Source organism: Nannospalax galili, unplaced genomic scaffold, assembly GCF_000622305.1.
Source record: "Nannospalax galili isolate Female #2095 unplaced genomic scaffold, S.galili_v1.0 scaffold633, whole genome shotgun sequence".
Classification (NCBI taxonomy): domain Eukaryota; kingdom Metazoa; phylum Chordata; class Mammalia; order Rodentia; family Spalacidae; genus Nannospalax; species Nannospalax galili.
The window spans coordinates 5661104-5673353 of record NW_008336075.1 but is presented as its reverse complement, the minus strand read 5'-3'; the positions used below and the strand labels follow the sequence as shown (position 1 = coordinate 5673353).

Genomic DNA, 12250 nt, shown 5'->3' with positions numbered 1-12250 from the left:
AAAAAAAAAAAAAAAAAAAAAAGTCAGTGAGCTGTGGTGGGGTTCCTGGCTTGGCTCATGGACAACTAGCAAATATGAACTAAACTGAGACCTCCAACTCACTGGACAAGAGCCTTCAGATGGAAACAAATTTCCTTCTTTATCCTCACATTCTGCTTCTGAATCAGCAATCTAGAGGTTAATGGGTAACAGAAAGTTCATCAATGTGAAACCCATCTACTATCCCTTATGGTATAACTCTTAAAAATTGCATTATGCTTATGCTTTAAAGTATATTCCTTCTAACATTTCAGTAGGAAAAAATCTTGATGTTAGATCTGTGGTTATCTATGTGGCCTTTAAACTCAGCCTTTTTGGTTTTTTAAATTAGTATTATTGACATTATCTTTTCTGGAAGGCCATAACAGGAACTTAAAAGATATGCTTTACAAATGATACAGTGAGAATTGTTGCAGGAATATGAGGGAGGAGAAGCACCCTGCACTGAGTTCTGCATGCTTGTGCCTCCCAAGGCTCATCCCCAGCTCATGGCAGGTGTTCAGGAAATGTTAAATGATTGGGTGGGTAGGTGGGTGGGTGGGTGGATGGATGGATGGAGGGGGGGGTGGGTGGATGGGTGGATGGACGGATCGGTGGGAGGGTGGATGGATATTTGCTACTTCAAGGACAATTCATATGAAGAAGCATGGATAGAAAAGAAGGAAGAAAAATAAGTCACTGGACTCTGGCTATCACAGGTTTCACTCTCCCAGCAAGCTTGGGAGAAATAATTTTTCTAGGAAAACAGTAGTATAATGCATTCCTATTTACCCTTTAACTCTCTCATCTTCATCTCTCCATTTTCTTCCCCTCCTTTAGTTATCAAAAGCCCTTAGGGGATTCCTCCAATACAACAGAATTTACTTCAAGTTTAGATCTAAGATTATAAGGTGTCCCTGTCTCGAACTACAGGAAAAACCCCTGTCCTATCTCAGACATCTCAGTATTTTTTCCTCAGGAGGGACTCTCAGGTCAAAAGCGCAGTCCTCAAGCTCAGTGTCCCATTGGTCCCCAGGATGCAAGACACCAGCTGGGGAACCTCATCCAACCAGTTCTTGAGAACAGCCAGAATCTGGAGAAATAACTGAACCTGGTTTTACAATAAAAGCAATAAATAAATACTTCTATCTTTCTTTTTTTAAAAATATTTTATTAATTTTATTTTGTTATGAGTGTTAAGCATCAGATCCTCTGAACTGGAGTTATGAACAGTTGTTAGTCTCCATGTAGGTGTTGGGAATCGAACCCACTGAGCCATTTCTCTAGCTCCATACTTCTATTTTTCATTTTTTGGTATTTTTGAGACATGGTCTACCTGTAGCCACAGCTGGCCTAGAACTCACTATGTAGACCAGGCTGGCCTTGAACTTACAGAGATCTGCCTGCCTCTACCTCCCAGAGTGCTGGGACTAAAGGCGTGTGCCACCATGCCCAGCTCTATTTTTCTATCTTATCCTCTAAGAATTCTACATAGGATACAAAAGTAATGAATACATATTGTCTTCACTGCTGTAACATTTTTAAAAAGTACTGTATTATATTCTAGCACACTGGCTAAAAAGAGGCACACCAAAAAATGCTTGTTAATTGAATAAAAGACTACATTTGTTTCCCTTTATAACTCTTAGTTGAAGCACATTTACTTAATTTGAAACTTATGGCCATGTAAGTTTCTAAGAATTCTACTTTTGAAAGATGTTCACACAAACTATTGTGAAAATAGGTGTTGAATTTTAATACTGGAACTGCACTATGGGGAATTTGCTATCATTCTTGGAGTGTATTATACAGTTCACACAGGCATGCAGATGGGAATATACATAAGACCTGATTACAGACTTACCTTGCTGTGAGGGTCAGCAAACATTCGGGTGAAAATCTCACACAACCTCTTCAATTCTACTCGACTAAAGGAAAGAAAATGGAAACAAGTTTAAAATGTAATAAGCCAGTTTGAGTGTGGTGGCACATACCTTTAACCCCAACACTTGGGAAACAGGTGGATATCTGTGAGTTAGAAGTCAGAGTGGTCTACATAGCAAGTTCCAGGTCAGCCAGTGCTGTATATACAGTGGGACCCTGTCTCAAAAAACCAATAAGAAAAAAAAGAAGTCACCATTGCACTTAGTTGTATCTTTGCTTTACTGGGGCTAGAGAGGTGGTTCAGTGGTTAAGTGATTAAAAGCACTGGCTGCTCTTGCAGAGGACCCAGGTGTTCGGTTCTCAGAACCTACATGGCAGCTAGCAACCATCCAGTTCTAGTTCCCTCTTCTGACCACCTTGAGCACTGCATGACACAGGTGTACTTTTGGACATGCAGGCAAAACACTCATACACACAGAATAAAGTAAATTTTAAAAACCCTTTACCTAATCTGTACTTATATAACAATAAGAGTCATCACTGACTCCAAATGCATCATCATTATTCATGATGAACCTGAGAATCTAAAAGCACAGATTTACTCTCATTTTAAGATCAGCAAACTGAAATGATTGCCATTTGTTCAGGGTCACCCATCTGGAAGTGACCAGGTATGAACTAAGTCCCCTTCACTTTACCCAGGACTGTTTTCTATATGTCAGATTCAAGGCCAAGGGATAAACTAGAAAAGGAACGTGCTTTGGGATCAGACAGATTTGGACTCTTTAGACCAGGTGAGCTTCGAACTCAGAGATCCACCTGCCTCCACCTCCTGAGTGCTGGGATTAAAGGCATGCGCCACCATGTCCGACCAGACTTGGACTCTTAAAAAATTGGTTTTATTACTTTGTGTGTGTGTGTGTGTGTGATGTATGTGTAGAGGTCCACAAGGAAAACCTGCAGGAGTTGGTTCTCTTCTTTCAACATGTGCGTCCTGGGACTGACCTCAAGTTGTCACGCAGGGCAACAAGTGCCTTTACACGCTAAGTCATCTCACCACCTCCTAGACTAATAGGTCAATTCTGCTCTAAGTACAGTGGCATCTTTTACTCATCCTCTTTAAACTTGGAAGTGATGGCGAGCAGTACGCTCATCACTGATGAGAGAACTCAGGAAGACAGGTAATACTGGGACCAAGCAAAGTACAGCACAACACTTCCTTCTTCCCCTTTTAATCCCAGACAGCAAGACTAGGTCCCCCTTTCATATCAAGGTTGGACACAGGGTTTTCTCTTCCCCATCACCACCAAATAATCTGCCTTCTTCATGCCCAAGAGACACAGCTGGCCCAATGATGCTTCAGCACTGTTGACATTGCAACCCAGAAGTGGTCAGTACTGACCAGCAAGCTCCCAAGTACCATTCATGGGTACTGGGTAAATACCAAGAATCCAGAAAGTGGGACTAGCCAGCAAGCCCAAACAGATTCTTTGCAGCGCAACCACAACTCTATTTTACCTGACAGATCACCAAGATACCTCGATCTTTGAAGATGTGTGACAGAATCTCTAGTACTATCTTCATGGACAGAATGAAAAATGGAAGCAAGTGTGAATATGGTAGGCAGAGGCGGGCTTGAGGGCCTGACTTGGAGAACAGCCAGTTATCTGCCTCTGATCATGAACCACATGGAGCCCCGGAGGGTCCTTCATCCACGGTCACAAACCTATCTAGGTTCACAACTTAAATAAGCCCTGCCCCTTCCCCCCATATTGCCTGAAGGATAACACAGTGCTTCATGGGTTCTACACTGCCCACTTCCCCATGCCTACTCACATCTCTTCTGTCATGTTTTAACATCTCCGTAATTGAGATTTGTCTTATAATCAATGACATAATAGTCTTGTTTAATGAACGGAATTTCTTTTCCCTCCTTCTTTCCCTTCTCCCTTTTTTCCTTCCCCTTCCCTGCTCCCCCATCTCTATCCCTTCCTTCCTTCTTCCCGGTTTTTGAGTATCCAGTAGCCCAGACTGGTGCAGAACTCACTATGTATGTCCAGGCTGATCTTGAACTAACAGCAATCCTCCAGCCTCAGCCTCCCAAGTGCTGGGATTACTGCAACATGTGCCACCACACCTACCTATCTTTTTATTATTTGATAACAGAGATATAAAATACTGATGTGCCAATGGTGGCTTTGATGAAATATGGTGTAAATGCATACTGTTTTGTATGTATAATACATACTTTTTTTTTTTTATCTTTTTGAAGCTGTCTTGGAACTCACTATGTAGGCCAGGTTGGCCTTGAACACACAGAGTGCCGCCTGCCTCTGCCTCCCAAGTGCTGGGACTACAGGCGTGCGCCACCACGACTGGCTAATACATACTTATTTTTAAAGTGTATGAAATATCACATGAAGAAAAAAGCAAAACTCATTCTAAAGATTACACTGAGGCTATTTGGGAGTGTTTTATCTTGCCATCAGCTTATTCTGTGCACTTCTAAGTCATGCACATGCATACACATAGCATAAACTTGGAGACTGAGACTAGTCCCATTTTATCCTGAACCCTGAAGAGGAATGAACATACTGACCTGCAGCTGTTCTGAATCACAAACTACTAAGACGTCTCAACATCATCCAATGAACAAATGGGACCCTTAGGGGAGCCGAACATTTTAGAAGCCTAACAAATTATAGAGGATTTGCCAGATGCTCCCAAGTTTCTCACTGACTATGTCTTCCCGTCATTAGCACCTTGGTGCCTGTCCCTGTGACTAGAACTTCAAAAGGATTTCCTAATAGCAGAACATCTCTTAAAGCTCTGAGGAGTCTGACAGGGGACTCACCATGGCTCATGACAGAATCTCTTGTCCTTACCTCAGTGTTCTTTGGCTCTTTAGTAAGTTCTGTAGGCCCAGAAGCCCTTCTTTCCTCTCTGACCAGTTGGAACTAGCACAGTGGTTGAGAACTTCTGCTACATCCTCGGTCTGTCGTAGGTAATGGGGAATACCGCCATTCCTGGAGCCATACGAGCGCTCGGAGCAAACGCTGGAGGCATCGCTGTTGGCGTCATCATCAGAGTACATGCCATATGGCTCGTATCTCCTCCTCACAGGCTTTTTCTGAAATATCCAATGAAGGACCAGGTAAAGGAGGAAGAAGTGAAATGGTGAACAGTCATGAGTCATACCCCCCAGAAAAACGAAGAGTTAAATGTAAAAAGACACACAGACACATACACACTTTCTATACTTACAGATTAGGGAAAAAAAACAGAAGTCTTCAGGTAGGTGACATAAGTGATTTAGATTGCACTCCTTGGCAAGGGGGAATGAATGTGATGCATGTATGTGTATGATCAGGAAGGTGATCTTGCGTTCCAATCTTGGTGTCACTGTTGATTGGCTGTATGATTTCAGAAAGCATCTAAAAGCTTTCTGCTTCGGTGTCTCCCTCTCAAAGAAGGTAACAATTACACTTATATCACAGGCTTGTTGTGAGGGTTTAATGGACTTCTGTGTGAAGAAACCCAGTGCTAACACACTGCAGGTGTGTGCACGCTCAGTCCCTCCTCAGCACAGAGCAATCTAACTTGAGCATGGTCTATGTGTACATTTGCTTGAACAATCACGTTTCCTTAAGAAAGTCTGAAGCTGAAATGTCAGTGGCAGAAGTATTCTACACAGAAGGATTCTTAGACTATATGAGCCACTTCAATTTATGACATTATTTGGTTTTAATAAAATAGGTTTCTTTTAAAGCAGACTACAATAGCCCCTTTGTTCCTTTTTTCTTACCAAAAATTAAAAAAAAGAAAAACTGTATGCTACATCTATGTATAACACAATAGTATCTGTATAAGATTGGTACCACACATTTTCCCCCCTAAAAGCTAGATAGTTACTGGCTTACATAACACAAATGCAATTTTCAAATAATGCTAATTACTTTGAATCTCAACTTGCTCAGGACTGTACTGCCTCCTGTTCCAGTATAATAATTCACAGCATCCTCTTTTCAGTCCTAAAAAATATTTTTAAAGATTTTAACTATGTGTACATGTGTGTGTTTGTGTATGAGTATGTGCAAATGAGTGCAGATGCCTGAGGAAGCCAGAAAAGTTGGATCTCCCAGGAGCTGTAGTTACAGGCGGTTGTAAGCTGCCTGATGTGGGTGCTGGGAACTGAACTCTGGTCCTCTAGAAGAGCAGTACCTGCTCTTAACCACTGAGCCACCTCTCCAGCCCCTTAAAAATATTTCTGATTTAGATGGTAAGCTCTATGATTTACACTTACTTGTAAACTAGATTTCTTAAAATAAGAAAAATGTTGGTTGATATCTGTTGATGAAATTACAACGATGTAATAGGCACAAATGGAGTTAATAAAATGAAACACAAAAGAAGGAGTAGCTTGACATTAAAAGAAAGACCAACACCAAAGTATGTGGAAGGTGACTGATCCCATCACTAGGAAAGACATCGGTATGCTTACAAGAAACAGACAAGACCAGAATCTCTACACTGCACTACATTTTGTGCTTTCAACTAAATTCTAGAAGAAATAGTCTTTCAACAGAAAAAAAAAAAAAAGTTGTAAACAAAAGTTAAAGCACTGGTACCTTGCTCCTGGCGTCTCCTAACAGCTGTAGGCAGGAAAATATTGAAGGATGGGGAAAAAGCATAGAGAATTATGTCAGAAGCATATGAGGGGGTTGTTCTGGCAACAAAAGTGCATAGCAAAATATCTCTTAGCAAACCAAAAACACAGGTCAGCAAGCGTTTTATTTCCAGAGGATCATAACGCAGACTGCTTTAGGAACGGCATTGCCTAGCCCTCTGACACCTCTCCCTACTCTTGGGGTCTTGATAGAATCCTCTGCTGAGACTTCCTGTCCCCAGCAGGGATATCTCTAAGTCACTGCTCAACGCTCTCTGCTCCTAAGATGTCTCTGTCTACCCCTGGGCTTCCATTCTTTAGGTAAGGATTCCCTACCATTCTTGTCCTCTCCTCTTCAAAAGCAGGTCACTTGGAGCCCAAACAGGGTGGACAAAGAGGAGCAAGGGCAGCAAGAGCAGAATGGGAGCTCTGGTTCAGAGAAAGGCTCACATCAAGCTTCTGCCAAAGTTAGAGCTCTCCAGCTCCACTCTGCCTCTTAAAATTTTGCACATGGCCCCTTATGCAAGGCTTTCATCAACTAAAAAAGTCTTAAATAGAAGTCCCTTTTAGCTGAGGGTTCAGCTCCTTTGTTTCCCAGACCTCTAACCTCCACTTCCTACGGTCTCTGAATAAATAAAAGGCAGATTCAGAATGTTGTGATTTGGAAGGGGAAAGCTTCCCAGGATTCTGTTCCAACTCTTGACTCTAAGTTAAAATCATGGTTAGAGTAATACTGCATTCCAGCACCTGCCAGAAAAATGCCCCTCTGCATATAAGGCTGATGAATGGAGTTGGCTAGGCTGGCTGCCTACTGGGAAGTCTTCCAAGAGCAGCCAAGAGCTTGCTCACAGACACTTGTCAAAGAAACCATCTGACTGAGCAAGAATACATGAAGCAAAGACACAAAGGAATCAAAGTGGGAATCAGTAGCCACAGACCATGAAATGCTGGTCAGGCAGCACAAGTGAATTACAAACTTCAGGTTTGTATGTATGCTCTTTTCCCCATAAGAGAATAAACCTTACAACAGCAAAGGGCAGGCCACTGATGAGACCGCTAAAGAAAATCTACTTTAAATGCTGAGTACATGAACTAGGATTTGGGAGAGGCTGTCCCTACCAGCTGGGAGGCATCTTTAAATAACAAGCTTGCCACAAGTCAATCTTACCAAGATGTGTCTCTTGTACCATAGACTGAAGGAACTGTAGGGACTTTTTTTCCCCTCCCAAATACCATATTATAATGATGCACAAACATCTTTTACTGGTGCTTTATGTCTTCAGAGAGCAAACTCTAACATTGAGGAACAACTCTTCTTCCTCCTCCTCCTCCTCTTTCTTGTCCTCCTTTTCCTCTTTCTCCTCTTCTTTGTGTGTGTGTACCCACACGTGTGTATGGAGACCAGAGGTCAACCATGGGTGTCATTCCTCAGAGGGCTAATTAACTTATTTTGAAATGGGGTCTCTCACTTTTACCTGGAACTCATCAATTTGGCTAAGCTGGCAGGCCAGTAAGCCTAAGACATCCGCCTGTTTCCATAGCTCTGGTGCTAGGATTACAAGTGCAGGCCACCATGCCCAGCTTTTCATGTGGGTTCTGGGATCAAACTCAGGTTCTCATGCTTGCATGGCCATTACTTTATTGACTAAGCTATCTTCCCAGTCCAGAACATTTTTCTCAAATATTAACTTCTCCTGGATCTAAGAGGGAGGTGCTGGAGTAAGTACAAGGTTTCAGACCCCAAACTCTACTGCCCACTGTTACAATCACAAATGTAGGCTATGCCATCAAAGCCTGTAAAGAAATGGAAGCAAGAGGATGGAAAACAGGAAACGCTAGAAAGAACTATGGCAAAAAAAACACAAAAGGAGTAGCCCGGATGACATGTGAGAAACCCAATGTCATCCAAACTTCCTTCATACTGAGGCATATAGGGCAGGTTCTGGAAGGCTGATTTTTGCTGCATGTGTACAGAAGTAAAAGTTTGACAGAGGAAAAAAAATATACAAATTTGTCCAATATTTACACTACTGCCTTTTCTCTCATGTGTACGTGTGTGGTATGTATGCATGTTCAAATCTGATGGCCCACATGTGTATGTGCATGCATGTGGAGGCCTGAGCAGATGTGAAGAGTCTTCCTTAATTGCTCCCCACCTCACTCATTGAGACAGAGTCTCTCACTTGAACCTACCTGTAGGTAGCTCTAGCTAGCCAGCTTATTCCAAGGATCCTATCTCTGCCTCCCAAACTTGGGAATATAATAGGCAGGTGACCAAGCTCACACCCCATGTGGAATTTATATGGGTTCTGGGGATCCAAACTCTAGTCCTCACCTTTGCAGGGCAAATGCTCTAATCACTAGCCATCTCCCCAGTCCTATTTGCATACTTTCTGAAGAGTATCAAAGATGATTTAGTAACCTGAGTTGGGGGCAATTTTGTGTTAAGACAGAAAAAAATATGGATGAACAACTGAAAGAGACTCCGTACATACTGCCCCTCTTACCAGAGCATCGGCCACTGCAGCTTCTAGATCTGTGCTTGTGCTCAAAACGCGCATGGCATTCACCGAACCAGGGATTCTTCCTGACTGGCCCAGCCCAAACCGGTCTATTCAGGAAACAAAAGCAAAACATGTGTCACTTTAATTTCTATTTTCTCTACTCTCTGTAAGGGCTCCTGTCTCCTTCTACTATAGAGACCCTGAAAATTCCCTAAGCACTTTTAACTACTCTGACTATATCTGCCAGTGGTAGGGGCTAAGATGCTCACAGTTAATAATACTATTGAGTCACAAAGCATGCTTTTTTCTCCTTTTTGAAAAGCAGAACCTGTTCTGGACATTTTGTTACTGAAAAGGCTTTCAACACAAGATAGGAGAACTAATTATAGATGTGAATGGGACTCTGAGTTGAATCTTTTAATCTATTTAGCATCCCTTCTAGAGGGAAGTGGCTTTTGTTAAAATTAAGCAAGCTTCAGGGTTTAATAAATGAAATCTAATGCAACGTGAAATAAGAAGTTAAAATTTGAAACATGATTAAATTGATCTCAGTGCAAATTTTCTTTAGTGTTACTATTGTTTAATGGTTATTTAAATGTCAACTTATTAAAATTCTTTGATTTTTGATAATTACCACAAAAAAAAATCTAGTACCTTCTCTGGAGAATCTAAATTAATCATTTAGATATCATAAATATAAATTCTACCTGAGTTGCTCTAAAGATTTTTGAATAATATTTATACACACAAAGCAGAAGGAATTCATGGAATTTAAGACAAATCTTAGCTATTCAAACAACTATTCTAATGTTCTTTTATTTAAAAAAAAAGATTTTATTTTTGTGGATGTTTAAGTCTAAGTGAGTGTACGCTTTGTATGTATGTGGGTACCTATGGAAGGCAGAAGAGGTCATTGGATCCCCTGGAGCTGGACTTACAGGCAGTTGTGAGTTGCCCAACATGGGTGCTAGGAACTGAACTCAGGTCTTCTGAAAGAGCAGAAAGTGCTCTTAACAGCAGAGCCATCTCTCCAGCCCCCTAAGATTGTTCTTGATCATGGTAAATGAATACTTATTTTTTAAAAGTCCCATAAAGTCAGCTGACCAGCCTTCCTTAAGAAGTGCTGGAGACTCAATCTGTACCATGAGAAATTCCACACACATTGTACTTCACACAAAGTTTACGCTATCCCTGATTAAAAGTTTACTCATTACAATTAGAATGCGGAAAAACCTCTGGAAGGAAAAAAAATGTTAAAAACATTTTCCCTGAGTTAATAAGGAGGATACTATTTGGGGAAGAAAAATCTCTGCTTTAGTCACATTTTAGCAATGTAGCATTAAGAGTTAGAGAAGCTGGTGTCTATTTTATAAGAATTGATTCTTTCTAAAATAATATTTTAACTTACTATTTTGTGTGTATGGGGGTGGTGAGTGGTGCACAAGTGAAAAGTCAGAGGACAACTTTTGGGAGTCAGTTCTCTCCTTCTATCATGTGGGCCCTAGAGAGCAAACTCAGGGTGTCAGTCTTGGTGCGAAGTGCCTTTACATACTGAGCCATCTCATCGGCCTCAGAGCTTTCTTATAAAATGAAGAATTTAAACTTTTGGAGAGATAACAAACCATCATCTAAAAACTGGTGAGCTTTAAAATGAAGTGTTATATGGGTTTTTTAAAAATATCAAATTTAAAATATCATATCTTCTACCACCACAAAAAGGGAAAATAACTTAAACACCACTAGTCAAGTTATACAGTCACAATTTTTTTATAAAGAAACAAAAATTGTATGTTATACTATCCCCTTTTTTAATGCATTTGCTGATCATTCCAAATGTCATCTTAATCCATTGTGTTTTGGTGATGATTTATTGTTGCTATACAAACTCAAAAGACCACAAAGCAATCACATTTAGATATCTATCTATGTATAAGCTTATTAGTTAAAATATGAAGCAGGGGGTAAGATTTCTTATATATGTTGTTTCATAAGCAATTTTGGTTCGTCTTTTTTTTTCCATTAAAAAAGGGTAGATAGCAGGGGATTTATGAGTAACAAAATGAGTAATTCAGTTATAAGCCATTTTAAAGTTAGCCAGCATAAACATAAATAAAATTCTTAAAAATAAGAAAAAACAAAAACAAAAAACAAACAAAACAAATAAATCTCATGCCAGCAATTCTTATTCCAGGGACAATATTGGTTTTTCAGACACAAAATTAAAACTTCTAAGAACAAAGCAAGTACTCGGTGCTTCCCAGATGCATACAGCTTTGCCATACACAGCGGCTGTCAATCATCTGACAGATAACATAGACAATGGGAACTGCAGATCTTAAGGGACATGTTTGTCTGGATCTAAGCACAGTGACAAACTTTTTGTTTTCACCAGGCAAAATTCTAGTCCATTCTCACTGCTCCATTACTCTGGTGAAGCTCAGTTTTCCAAGATATGGACACAGAGGACTGTGTCCTTAGACTGGTCCCTCATGGTAGGGGAACACATTTAATCAGAGCCTATGAGGTGAAAACACATACCTGCCTTCATTTACAAGAATGAAAGGGCACACAACTAGCGTTAAGCACTGGCACCCCACTAATAGTCTGTGAATTAGCAGAGCATGCTGACTCCACCGAGAAACTTGGTCATTAGGGACTGTTATATGAAATGATGCCACTTACTTTTTGCCTTTATGGCCAGTGGATTTGGGCATGTTAAATGGAGTTAAGATAGAAGGTCTAGAGTTCATGGACAATGAGGCTAACCTTTGGCCTCTTGATGATTCTGACCTTGTTTTTCTATAAAGCCTTTAAAACAATATATTTATTTCCATGTGTGTATAATTTGAAGTGTGTACCTGAAAACAACTGGAATCCGACTCTAATATCAACTAACTTCACATCTGAACATACACTAGAGTACAAAGACTGAGGAGATGAAAGGCTGTTGGATGATGTCACACCCCAATTCCCCACAGGAAACCTAGTGATACCTACTTCTGACTTATTTTCCTGGGGAGAGGTGGGAGGAAGGGAAGAACTACTTCCCCAATTTTTGTCTTAATGGAAATATGAATGCTAGAGAAACAGTGTCAAATAGGTGATCAAGCATCTATGGCCTATGAATAGAACTATAAACATTCACCAACTTAAAAAAAAAAAAAAAACACAGGGGGGG

At 40.6% G+C, this 12250-nt stretch overlaps 1 protein-coding gene across 1 annotated transcript in view; it reads right to left on the bottom strand.

Annotated features, from left to right (window-relative positions):
- Positions 1–12250, bottom strand: part of Clasp1 (cytoplasmic linker associated protein 1) — a 289328-nt gene that overhangs the window by 74479 nt on the left and 202599 nt on the right. The window contains exons 26-30 of the mRNA XM_029562400.1: positions 9076–9179; positions 6531–6554; positions 4788–5032; positions 1883–1946; positions 819–821 (exon numbers count right to left, since the gene is read on the bottom strand). Coding sequence (XP_029418260.1) covers positions 819–821; positions 1883–1946; positions 4788–5032; positions 6531–6554; positions 9076–9179 — 440 coding nt within the window. The remainder of the gene's footprint in view (positions 1–818; positions 822–1882; positions 1947–4787; positions 5033–6530; positions 6555–9075; positions 9180–12250) is intronic.